The following is a 12,722-nucleotide window of genomic DNA, read 5'->3' as shown; positions in this document are numbered from 1 at the left end:
TGCTTGATCTTGCACTGTTCTCATTATGTTATTTATCTGTATAAATTGTTTGAAATATTAATTGTATTAGAAATATGAGAAAATTAGTTTATTTTATTGCCTCTCCCCTTGGTTGAATGCTCTTTCTGCTGTTTGAAAAGCTTCCCAATTCCTCCACTCTCCACTTCCAATTCACCATCTTCCCCTCCATCTCCCACTTGCCACCCACAAGCATGTTCTGTTTCCATGAACTTTATATCTAGTCTGTTGTTGTTTATTGTTGGGTCCTCCCCAGTGGCGATTGGGATAAGAGCCCAGGGCCCACTTTCAGCCCCCAGGCCATGCTCAGACTAACTGTATTGGCCTAGAGTTTTGGTGCTTGGTTTGTTGGTACAGCACTGTTTGGACCAGTGATGCTTAGATCACAAACTGTTTTTTTATTACTTCCTCTTTTAAATTTCACTTATTAAAAAAAACCAAGTGGTATTTGTCATTAACTGACTTCTTTTACTTAGCAAATGTTTTCAAGACTCATTCATTTTATCACAAGTGGCAAGATTTTATTTTCTTTTTTCTTTTTTTAAAATAATTTTTATTTTGGCCACAGTGGATTACAAATCTTTCACAGTAATATTTTAGATACATAATGACATTGAATCAGGGGCATTCCCACCACTGATGCTGTCCTACCTCCACCCCTATTCCTATCATGCATCCCATATCCCCCTCCTTTGCCCCCTGGGCTGCTATTTTTATCATTGAATAATATTCCACTGTGTGTTTGTGTACAAAAGTTCTTCATTTACTCATTCACTCACTAGTAGATACTTAGTCTGTGTCCATAACTTCGCTATTGTAAATTCTATATATTTGAATTACTGTTTTCATTTTCTTCAGATAAATACCTAGGGATACAATATTTTAGCTTACATGGTAGTTATTAGTTTTAGTTCAATTTTTATTATTTTTGGTTTGGAGGCCACATCTGACAGTGCTCAAGGCTGATTCCTGGCTCTGTGCTCAGGGATCACTCCTGGTAGGCTTGGGGACCATACATTGTGAACATGAGTTGGCTGCATACAATGGAAGCACCTTATCCACTATATAATCACTTAGGCCATAGTTTTAATTTTTTTTTTTTTTTTTTTGGTTTTTGGGCCACACCCGGCGTTGCTCAGGGGTTACTCCTGGCTGTCTGCTCAGAAATAGCTCCTGGCAGGCACAGGGGACCATATGGGACACCGGGATTCGAACCAACCACCTTTGGTCCTGGATCGGCTGCTTGCAAGGCAAACGCTGCTGTGCTATCTCTCCGGGCCCCATAGTTTTAATTTTTAAAGGAAACTTTATACTGTTTCTCTGGTGGTACTACCATTATAATCTCACAATATATTATGGTTTCCTTTCCTATACTTCTCACTGCCTTTTAGAAATGTCATTCTAAGATAAGGTGATATCCCATGTGGTTTTGATGTACATTTCTCTAATGTTATTGATAATGAGAACTTTTGGTATACTTAATATATCTTCTTTAGAAAAAATATCTACTCACATATTCACATTTTTAGAATAGTTTATTTTTTTATTTTGATGGTTTCTTTTTACGTTTTAGATAGTAAACTAATTAAATATATGAGTTGCAACTATTTGTGTGTGTGTGTGTGTGTGTGTGTGTGTGTGTGTGGTTTTTGGGTCACACCTGGCAGTGTTCAGGGGTTATTCCTGGCTCCAGGCTCAGAAATTGCTCCTGGCAGGCACGGGAGACCATATGGGACACTGGGATTCGAACCAATGACCTCCTGCATGAAAGGCAAACACCTTACCTCCATGCTATCTCTCCGGCTCCTATTTTATACTCTGTGATGTGTAGATTTGTCCAATGGAATATAGTTCGCTTAACTTTGTTTTTGTTTTTGGGCCATACCTGGCTATGCTCAGGGATTACTTTTGGTTTTTTGCTCAGGGTCACTCTTGGAAGGGCATAGGGGACCAAATAGCGTGCTGGATATTAAACCTGGTTGGCCACGTACATGGTAAGTGCCTATCCACTGTATTCTCTCTGTGGCCCCAATTTAGTAATTCTTGATTTAGAAGTAAAAGTTATGAGTATTCGAATACATTTGTTTGTGGTCTTTCTCAGTGGTAGTAAGGACAGGGGCCCAGGGCCAGTGGTCCTTTTCTAGGAGAGTATTAATATATTTTTGCCTGGGAAACCTACTATAAAGCCACATCTTCCTCCTTTATATATAGGTGCTGAAATTTAGTGCTTATTTCCAAGAAGATGTTCCTATGTCCACTGAAGAACATTACAGGATACGCCAAGTGAACATCTACTACTACTTGGAAGATGACAGTATGTCTGTCATGGAGCCTATTGTGGAAAACTCTGGCATCCCTCAGGGCAAGTTAATCAAACGCCAGCAGCTACCCAAGAATGACCAGGGAGACCATTATCATTGGAAAGATCTAAATAGAGGAATAAGCATTACAATTTATGGCAAAACTTTCCACATTGTTGATTGTGACCAGTTCACAAAGGTATTATATATCTGCTTTTTGTTTTTATGTGTTTGACACAGTCATTTACAATAATGTTAATGGTATATTTCCTGTATACATGTTTCAATATCACACCATCAACCAGAGTGTCTGTTACTCTCAACCACTGTCTCCGTGTCCCCCTATCCCCTTCAAACTACTCCCCCTAACCCACCTGACCTGGTAAACTCACTTTGTAGATTACCGTATTTTCCAGCGTATAAGACGACTTTTGAAACAAAAAAAAAAAGTCAACCGAATATCAGGGATCGTCTTATATGCCGAGTATATCCCGAAAAATGTTTCAATATGCCGCTAAACGAAAATTGTCTGAATATTGCCACAAAACGAATTTTCCAACTCGATCCTGCACCAATCACTGCCAGGCTGCTGTGACCGCCTCTCTAACTCAGCCAATCCAAGCAGGTTTTTTGTGTGTGTGTGTGGTTTTTGGGTCACACCCGGCAGTGCTCAGGGGTTATTCCTGGCTCCAGGCTCAGAAATTGCTCCTGGCAGGCACGGGAGACCATATGGGACGCCGGGATTCAAACCCATGACCTGCTGCATGAAAGGCAAACGCCTTACCTCCATGCTCTCTCTCTGGCCCCCCAAGCAGGCTTTTTATGCATGCATATTAGACAATGTTCTGGACCCGAATCTACACTGTCAAAAGCCTGCTCTTATGGCCAGAGTCAGAGAGGAAATCTATGACAGTATAACCTTTGAACCTTTGCTTGTTGTGATTGGCTCACTATGGTACATACAGTTGCAGCACAGGAACGTTCTCTCTGATACAGTAAATATAGGCCTAAACTTTTATGTTTTAACTGCAAAATTAGGGGGTCATCGTATACGCCAGCAAATATGGTAGTTCTAGGTTCTGCTGTTTGGACCATTTTGTTTTTTGAAAGTTGTGCATTCTGGGGCCAGAGCAATAGCACAGTGGATAGGGCATTTCCCTGTATGTGGCCCATCTAAGTTCAATCCCCCAAGCCTGTAAGGAGTGATTTCTCAGTGCAGAACCAGAAGTAGCACCTAAACAAACTATAGTATGAGCAATCTTGTAATTATTCAAAATACATACTTCTAAATTAAGATAAAAGATATTTTTTTATATATATAAAAAAGGATTTTCTTTCAAAATAATGGATTTTTGATTTTACTTTGCTTTCGTTTTTTTGGCTTTTTTTTTTTTTTCAAAGGGCAGTGTGGATCAAGGGTTCAAGGTTTCTTCTATCAGTGCATAAGGAACCATGAATTGCTGGAGATGCTGGTCCTTTGAGCTATCCCCCTAGTCCTCTAAAAATGTTTTTATTTTAGAAATTATTTAGGTAACAAGCTTTTCTAGACTATAGCAAGTACAATTTACAGAAAACATAACGAGCTGTGCAAAATATGCTAGGCCTGCAACTGCAAAAGAAGTTCTATTTTCTCATATATCTGATCTAATGCCTCTTTCTATTTCCATCCCACAAGTGTTACCTTGCTTATTCTCTATTTAAACTGGCAGGTTAATGCTTCCTTTCCTTCCCTTCCCTTCCCTTTCCTTCCCTTCCCTTCCCTTCCCTTCCCTTCCCTTCCCTTCCCTTCCCTTCCCTTCCCTTCCCTTCTCTTCCCTTCCCTTCCCTTCCCTTCCCTTCCCTTCCCTTCCCTTCCCTTCCCTTCCCTTCCCTTCCCTTCCCTTCCCTTCCCTATCCTTCCCTTCCCTTCCCTTTCCTATCCTTTCTCCTTTCCTTTTTCCTTTCCTTTCCTTTCCTTTCCTTTCCTTTCCTTTCCTTTCCTTTCCTTTCCTTTCCTTTCCTTTCCTTTCCTTTCCTTTCCTTTCCTTTTTTCTTTCCTTTTTCCTTTCCTTCCCTTCCCTTTCCTTTCCTTCTCTTTCCTTTCCTTTCCTTTCCTTTCCTTTCCTTTCCTTTCCTTTCCTTTCCTTTCCTTTCCTTTCCTTTCCTTTCCTTTCCTTTCCTTTCCTTTCCTTTCCTTTCCTTTCCTTTCCTTTCCTTTCCTTCTCTTTCCTTCCCTTTCCTTCCCTTCCCTTCCCTCCCCTCCCCTCTTCTCTCCTTTCCTTTCCTTTCCTTTCTTTCTCTTTTCTTCTCTTCCCTTTACTTCCCTCACCTCCCCTTCCATCCCCTCCCCTCCCCTCTCCTCTCCTCTCCTCTCCTCTCCTCTCCTCTCCTCTCCTCTCCTCTCCTCTCCTCTCCTCTCCTCTCCTTATTTTCCTTTCCCCTTTCTTTTCCCTTCCTTTTCTTTCCCCCTTCTTTCCTCTTCCCTTCCTTTCCTCTTCCCTTCCCTTCCCTTTGTTCCTTCCTCTCTTCTTTCCCCCCCCCCTTCTCTTTCTTACTTTCTGTTTTAGATCATGTTCAACAGGGCTTATAGACTATTCCCAGTTCAGTATTGGGAATCCATATACTGTTGGGATTAAATCTACAGCTCCTATAAACTCTGTTCTAACTATCTTCACAGAGATTACTGTGGTTTTTTTTTTTTTATTTGTCGTTGTTATTTATTTGGGCCACACCCAATTATGCTCAGGGGTTACTCCTGGTTATTCACTCAGAAATCGCTCCTGGCATGTTCCAGGGACCAAATGGGATACCAAGAATTGAACCCGAGTATATCCCAGGTCGGCCGCATGCAAGGCAAACACCCTACCACTGTGCTATTGCTCAGGCCATGCATTTTTTTATTCTATTTTATTTTATTTTATATTTCCCCCTCTTTCTCTGGTGAGATTTTATTACTTACATTGTTCTTCCTATTTTGCTTAGACCTTTCCTTATCTAGAATAACAATGAAATTTTATTGAATAATTAAATAATATTAAATTATTAAATAAAAAGTGGAAGAGTTAATTATAGATCTGTATTTAATGTGAAAAGGTTTCTTTATTGTTGTTGTTTTTGGATCACACCCAGCAATGCTCAGGGATTACTTCTGGCTCTACACTCAGAAATCGCTCCTGGCAGGCTGGGGGATCATATGGGATGCCAGGATTCGAACCACCGACCTTTTGCATGCAAAGCAAATACATTACCTCCACACTATCTCTCCGGCCCCTAATGTGAAAAGTTTGAAATTTGATACCAACTTCACTTTGCCATTGTGTTATACATGTCCTAAATCACATTTGAAATCATAGTTCCAATCTATATGTGAGAGTTTTTTTTTTACTTAAAGAAAATACATAGTTGATACAGTTGACCATAATTCATTTGTTTCACATAGTGAAAACAAAGTTATTGAAAATAATGAAAGAAAATAAAAAAAGGGAAAAGCAAAAGAAGAAAATTTAAAAATAAAAAGTACAGTAGCAAGCACATTTGTGAAAATTATTGTATTTCTAATGAATTCATTAACACAGTGGCAGAAGATTTAGTAAGCTCTTGTTAGCTCTTCATTCTGTATCAGGGGTCCTCAAACTTTTTAAACAGGGGACCAGTTCACTATCCCTCAGACCATTGGAGGGTCTGACTATAGTAAAAACAAAACTTATGAACGAATTCTTCTGCACACTGCATATATCTTATTTTGCAATGAAGAAACAAAGCAGATACAAATACAATATGTGGCCTGCGGGCCATAGTTTGAGGACCACTGTATGTCTTCCTGTAGGGAGGAGAACATTAAGCAAATGAATTTGTACAGAAGTTGAAAGCACTATTATTGATACTATGACTTTTAGGGCATGTATTCAGCTGCTAGACCTTTGGAAGAAGGAAGATATAATGGAGGGTGTCCCTGCACTTACTCCAAAATTTTCTGGTGATCATTTGTGGGATATAAAAAAAAACCAAGAGAAAGATAGTATGGTAATAATATCCAGAGACTATAGTTTAGGTATACTGGCCCACACAGCAGAAAGCTGCCCATTTTTGGAGGAGAGGTTGGGCCAAGCCCCCCACTTCCTGCCAAAGCCATGCCTGCTGCCTTCGTTATCCAGAATCACCATTTTCTTAATGTCCCTGCAGAGACACCAATCTGACCAAACTTAAGTATATATTGTATGGCTGAAAGCCCCAGAAGAAGGGAGATATAGGGGAAGGATACCCACACTCACTCAAGAAACCTCTTGTGATATCAGCCCCCAAACCAGTGTACATGATGTTTAGTCAGATTGGTATCACCGAAGGGGATCATAGAGGGGTGATGAGGCAGGACTATCAGGAAAAGTGTGACTCTGGGTGATGTAGGCAACAGGCATGACTTTGGCAATTCAGGGCTTTGACAATTACAGATAAATTATTTTTAATTTATTTGTACCAGATATGTGTAACCTTTAAGAAGTTCATGATGAACATTTAGAATTTTAAATTATTTAGGTATTTTTGGAAAGCCAAGGAATTAAGTTAAATCCACCTGAGACTATGGTTCCTGATCCTTACACTGAACTCCGGAAGCAGCCTCTTCGTAAGTATGTTACACCAACAGACTTCGATCCACTCAAGCAGTTTCTCACCTTTGACAAACAAGTAAGTGACGGGCACCACAGAAGTTGACTGAAGTTTTCAAATGTGGTACATGTTAAGGAACAAGCTATTTTTGTAAACATATGCTTTGAAACATAGCATCTATGTTTCAGTTAAGTATAGTGTTATTCTCTCTAGAGTTAGAGGTATAGGAATGCCTAAATTTCTTTTTTGGGAAGGTTAGGGGGCCATATTTCTTCCTATCTGTGTGCTCAAGAATCATTCCTACCAGGCTCAAGGGACCGTATGGGCTGTGAGGGATTGAACCCAGGTTGGCTATATGCAAGGTAGTGTACTGTTGCTTCAGCCCCAGAATACCTACATTTCATATTAGATAACCAAAGGTTTTGTGAGGTCTTGAGTTTCACCCAGTGTGTGTGTGTGTCTGTGTCTGTGTGTGTGTCTGTGTGTGTGTGTGTGTGTCTGTTTGAGTGTGTCTGTGTGCCTCAAACTCAGGGCTTCAAATATGTGCAGAGCAAAGTCTTTACCACTGAGTCATATCCCTACAACCAAACATTTAAATTTAAAACATTTCCTGAACTGCATCTGCTTCACTCTTGACTGTGCTCTTGAGTTACTCCTGGAAATATTCTGGAGACTGTGTAGTGCCATGGAGATTGAACCAGAGTCCCAGGCATGCAAAGCAAGTGCCTTACTCACTTTACTATGTCTGCAGTTCCCCCATTTTAATTTTTTGGCTGACAATTTTTTCCCACTCATGCATTAAATCTCATGGAATTTCTGATAGGAAACTTTAAATGAATTATTGTGAAATTTCAAACTTATTGCATATATGTAATCTTCTAATGCTAGAATATTGATTTCATAGAAATACCTTTGCAGATACTTTCTTATTTAAATTTTTTAAGTAAAAACAGATTTTATTGGAGGTAGTGAGGAAGGTAGGGAGAGGGTAAGAAAGAGATAGTAATAATAAGTAATGTGCCAAGAGAGAGTGAAGGTTTTATGAAAATATGAAAGTCCACATCTCAAAAGGGGAGATGCAGGCGATAAGTTTTCACCAGGCAACACATTTGCCTCTTCCTCAATTTTATATTAAGGTATGAGTACAGAATGTTCTGGGTATTTTCCAACTGTGGGCAGTGTGTAGAGATAGATTTGTGCCTCTTTCTTTTTGTATTATGGGAAAATAGAAATAGGAGCTTATTCTCACTGCTATTTTGCTGTTCTTTTTTTAAGGACTTTTTTATGTGTCATTTATTGGTTATATTGCTATTACTAATAGATATGTATTGATGGAGCTAAAAATAACTAACAAAAATTCCTTGTATTTATTTTATGTTAACTATTATCTTTAGTAATACACAAAATTCACCAAATAAAAGATTCAGTGTTTTTTATTCAGTTTTTCTTTCACTGATTAATATTTTAAATCAAAATGAATGTTTTCTCAACACAAACTTATAAGCATATCGATGAATCCTTTCGAGCTGTTGACATCTGGATGTCTGTTATAAAATTTCAAATGCTTTTTGTATCTTCAGTGAGTTTTTTTTCTCACCAACTGAGATTGCTTCATGGTCTTCTGAACTAATTTGTTCGTTTATTATGTGATACATAATAGCCAGAGTCGTCAAGTTAAACTCTCCACTTGAATTATTGAGCCACTTTTTACAACTTTCTCAAAGGTCCTTCGATTCTATGCCATCTGGGACGACACTGACAGCATGTTTGGTGAATGTCGGAACTATATCATCCATTACTATCTCATGGACGATACCGTTGATATTCGAGAGGTCCATGAGCGGAATGATGGGCGAGATCCCTTCCCCCTCCTGATGAACCGTCAGCGTATCCCTAAGGTCTTGGTGGATAATGGAAGTATGTTTGAGTCAGTCTATCTTTTGTTATTTGGGACTTGAATGTTGTACTGCCAAGATGTTACTTAATGATTGTGGTCATTCCACTCAGACTTGGGAAGTTAGTGCTGCTTTCTTATCATGGTTCTCAAAAAATGGAGTGTTCATAAGTAGTCTGGCCTGGTAGAGATGACTAATGCTTGGATCAAGTAAAAGACAAAACAAAACAAAACAAAAAACCCAACCAAATAAATAATGGGAGGAGAGAAAACCAAACAACAATGGGAGACTCATTTAAAGTATGGAAGGTTTTTAAAGAAAGAAGCACTTTTTTTTTTTTTTTTTTGCAGTTCTTGGGATTGAACCAAAGCATTACAAGCATATTTAAGGCTCAACCACTGTGCTCCAGTTCCAGCCAGATAAAATGAAGCAATTTAATAGCAGATTTTTAGCATTTCTGAAGCAAGCTTGTTTTAATCCAAAGATAGATATAGTCTACCTTTTTATGTGCTTTCTTTACTCTGCATCTTGCCTCAAATACTTCCTTATCAGGAAGTTTCTGTCTGGGATTACTTAAAAATGGGAAAGAATTTCCATGATTCATAGAGGTGGAGCCGCATTGTGTCAGCCCCTTGCTCTTTCTTTTTGGTGCAAAATAAACTAGTAGCCTGGAGAGTGGGAATGCAATAAAATGCAACAAATTCCTAACATCAATCATTATTTCTCTGGGAAGCATTTCTCAGCGTTCATTTGTTGTTGACTTAGTTGTTCCAGTATTTTATCTTATGAAAATGTCATATTGCTCATATATAATGACAGACTTTAAGCTTGGGTGGCTGACAGACCTTTACATATTTTCATTGATTTTTATTTCTTTTATTTATATTTTTATTTATTTTTACTATGTATGTTGGAACTTAGTAAGAAATTCAAGGTATTGAGCAAGAGGCATGTGTAAGAGTTACTAAGTAAACATGAGATTAGAGGTTATAAACAAATTGTTAGTCTGAAGCTAAATTAAATTTGCCCCACATGGATTGATTGATCTTCACAGTATTTCTTAAAAACACTTTATTATTTGGGCTAAAGAGTTAGAGAATTCTATCAATGGGAACATGGATTTAAAAAATGAAATTAAGGCATACCTTAAAAAATGTTTAATAAAAATACACAAAATGTAGAAAAAGGTTAATGAGGGGGCATCGTTCAAACAACTGTAAGGCAAAAGGAAAGTAAATAAAATTTACATAAAGTCAGATACATTCAAAATAGTATATCTAACACACATACAGTTAAAATGCTGCACATTTGAATGGTTGTGTTTGAGGGATAAAAGGAATGATATTGGGAAAAGATTAGAGGGTAATAAACATCATTGTTTTACAAGAAAGAGATCTATCTAAGTTCTTTCACATTCTCAGGTAAAACATTCTTTTTTTTCCATTCTCATACTTGCATTCTCAGCTAATAACAACTGGATCTGTGCCTTATTTAAAACAAGGTATCTGGTTGGTGCCTAACATATTTTTATGTTTAACCTCCAATAGAATCCTCTTAGACTTTTAGAACTGGAGCTAATGTATTAATTTTGGCTTTCCAAGACTTAAATGAACCTGAAATTCCTGCCGTTTGAAGCTAATTAACAGTAGATTTTTTTGGCAGATTAAAAGAAGGAATGGGAGTATATCCGGGTAGCATTAAAATATGGCTATGGGCTAGAGATTGCACAACAAATAGGGTGTTTGTCTTGCATGCGCTGACCTAGGTTTGATTCCCTACATCCCATAAGGTCACATGAACCTGCCAGGAGTAATTTCTGAGCGCTGCTGGGTGTGCCCCCCCCTTAAAAAAGAAATATGACTAAAACTGAATCTTAAAAGCTCAGGTCCCATGTTTGTGCCATATAAATATGACCTATCTTTAATATTTTTAAAATGTAACCATCATTTTGTATGACTGCCCAAATAAAAATATTTTTATCAAAGGCATATGATGAAGAGATAGCCTTGTTACATAAATAGGATCCTTTTAGTGGTAAAAAAAAAACATCCCTTTTTGTAAAAGTTATTGTTAATCATGCATCAGAAGGATAGGAAAAAGTAAAAGTTCTCATCAGGTAAGTAATTTCTTTGATTAGAACCATGAAGTTAAAGAGGTGGCATTTATCCAATGCATGATTTTAAAAAATTTAATTAAAAAACATTAAATATTTGCTACAAGAACTATTTTATAAATTGAGTACTGTATAATGAGTTTCATTAAAATGGAACTCCCAGTCCTAAAATCCCTGCCCCTACTCACTTCTAGTAACCTGGGAGACGAGGCATATAAATATACAGTGCTATTAAACAGTAATACAAGTCTACCAAGATTATCTGATTATGTAATTAGTTATTTCGTGTAGACAGAATTTAGAAGAGATGTGAGCTAGAATATTTTTAAAAGGACTTTGTTGGGGGTAGCACAGTGGTGGGGCGTTTGCCTTGCACGCGGCCAATATAGGACAGACCTGGGTTCAATCCTCCAGCATCCCATATGGTCCTCTGAGACAGGAGCGATTTCTGAGCACATAGCCAGGAGTAACCACTGAGCGTCACAGGGTGTGACCAAAAGAGCAAAAAAAAAAGGGGGGGACTTTGTAGATACCTGACATTGAAGGCAGACTTATAATACCAGAAAACAAAGAGGGAATAAGAGCAAGGGTTCAGAATTAAGCTCTGGGAGTGTTCAAGAACCCTACTAGATAGCAAGTTTATGTTGAAGAGTAATCAGAAATTATGGTATTATCTTTCAAAGGTTTTCTCAGAGACTTCTTAAGGAGTTATAATGAATTAAAATAGCATTTTTGTGATGAATAGAGTTAAAACATCAGGAATCTAAAATTATGTTCTCTGTTGATGATAATTGCTAGTTGATAAGTAATGTTAAAGGAAGTGGAGTGTATTTGTCTCGGCAAAAGCCAGCTTAACTAAAATCACAAGGTTCAAGATACTAGACTCTGAATAGTAGTTAATAATCCTTGAGAATGGCTTTCATACTTTGACTTTTCTCCTAGTAAAAACATATCAAAATATAGAAATGATACACTAAGTATGTACACTTATCATAGTCAATTCTATCTTAATAAAAATGTATAAAAATATCATTCCTCTAAATATTATAAACTTAAAAATACAGCTTTTTAAAGAAATGATAAAAAGTATCTCAAAAAACAAGGTTACCCATATATGAAATTGCAGTTTGAACAAAACTAACTTCAGTAGTAACAGCAGTTACCAGAAGACAGTATAGTAGTAATGTCAAAGTGCTGAGGACAAAGATCAGGAGTATAGTTTAGCAGTAGAGTACTTGACTTGGATATGTGAGATCCTGGGTTTAATCCATACACACAAGAAAAAGTGAATTTAATATTTAGTGAAGTTTTCTCTCAGAGATAAAATATATTTTCAGAGGAACAAAATGGACCTTACGCCAAAAACAAAAACAAAACAGAAAAAAACCTTCCTTACTAGAAAAAATTCGAGAGTAGCCTGTTTTCCTCAATTGGGGCTATTTATTTCTCCTGTAAGCCCCCAGAATATTTTAACGGGAACACAGGTAAAATTGCATAAAGGGGAGGTATTGCATGAGAGTAGGGGTCTAAACAGTAGAACATAGGGCCAGAGGAAGGAAATATGTTTGAAGTGGGCTCACAGGTCAGAAAAAGGTTGGTAAATACTGGTCTAGAGTATACTTTTAAATAGAAAATAATTTGAGAAGATATGAAATATTAGAGATGATTAATAAAATGGCAGATTGTTGGTAAATTAAATAAACTGATGATCTAAAGTTAAATAATTATGTTGAATTTTTGAGTTTTAAAAATAACATGGTAGAATTCAATATATGGTATAGTACAGGGAAAGAGGTGGTTGGATGGAAAAAA

The 12,722-nt window shown here is 37.4% G+C and overlaps 1 protein-coding gene across 1 annotated transcript in view; it reads left to right on the top strand.

Annotated features, from left to right (window-relative positions):
• The window catches only part of EFHC1 (EF-hand domain containing 1), a 57,057-nt gene that overhangs the window by 11,978 nt on the left and 32,357 nt on the right, over window positions 1-12,722 (top strand). The window contains exons 3-5 of the mRNA XM_049765221.1: window positions 2,230-2,517; window positions 6,831-6,980; window positions 8,627-8,819. Of these exons, the coding sequence (XP_049621178.1) occupies window positions 2,230-2,517; window positions 6,831-6,980; window positions 8,627-8,819 (631 nt within the window). The remainder of the gene's footprint in view (window positions 1-2,229; window positions 2,518-6,830; window positions 6,981-8,626; window positions 8,820-12,722) is intronic.

Source organism: Suncus etruscus, chromosome 18 (assembly GCF_024139225.1).
Source record: "Suncus etruscus isolate mSunEtr1 chromosome 18, mSunEtr1.pri.cur, whole genome shotgun sequence".
Classification (NCBI taxonomy): domain Eukaryota; kingdom Metazoa; phylum Chordata; class Mammalia; order Eulipotyphla; family Soricidae; genus Suncus; species Suncus etruscus.
Note: the sequence above shows the minus strand (reverse complement) of the source record. Positions and strands in the feature narration are given on the sequence as shown.